The sequence below is a fragment of the Plasmopara halstedii genome (assembly GCF_900000015.1).
Source record: "Plasmopara halstedii genome assembly, contig: Scaffold_292, whole genome shotgun sequence".
NCBI classification, from domain to species: Eukaryota; Oomycota; class Peronosporomycetes; order Peronosporales; family Peronosporaceae; genus Plasmopara; species Plasmopara halstedii.
The window spans coordinates 128302-128549 of record NW_020187213.1 but is presented as its reverse complement, the minus strand read 5'-3'; the positions used below and the strand labels follow the sequence as shown (position 1 = coordinate 128549).

General features: G+C 50.8%; 1 protein-coding gene across 1 annotated transcript in view; it reads right to left on the bottom strand.

Moving 5' to 3' along the window:
* Positions 1-138: 138 nt before the first annotated feature.
* PHALS_05861 (Zinc finger, CCHC-type) overlaps positions 139-248 on the bottom strand; it is a gene marked incomplete at both ends in the record, with an annotated part of 1238 nt that continues 1128 nt past the window's right edge. Inside the window, one exon of the mRNA XM_024723172.1 lies at positions 139-242. Coding sequence (XP_024574175.1) covers positions 139-242 — 104 coding nt within the window. The remainder of the gene's footprint in view (positions 243-248) is intronic.

Sequence of the window (248 nt, the reverse complement as noted above, 5' to 3'; positions counted from 1 at the left end):
AGAACCGCGACAAATCGCGACCCGTTGTTCTGTGGCGGGAACATCAAATCAGCAAACACAATCATGTTAGGAGCCGTAACTTGGTGATCCAACTTCTACTGACGTCGCTTCTGTCTCTGCTTGCCAATATGGCAAAAATCACACGTCTTCAGCTGCCTGTTCGTGATCATCATGCCGCGCACGAGTCCACGATCCGCCATGATCTTGCGATACTGAGCATTCGTGTGTCCAGTCCGGTTGTGCTACTA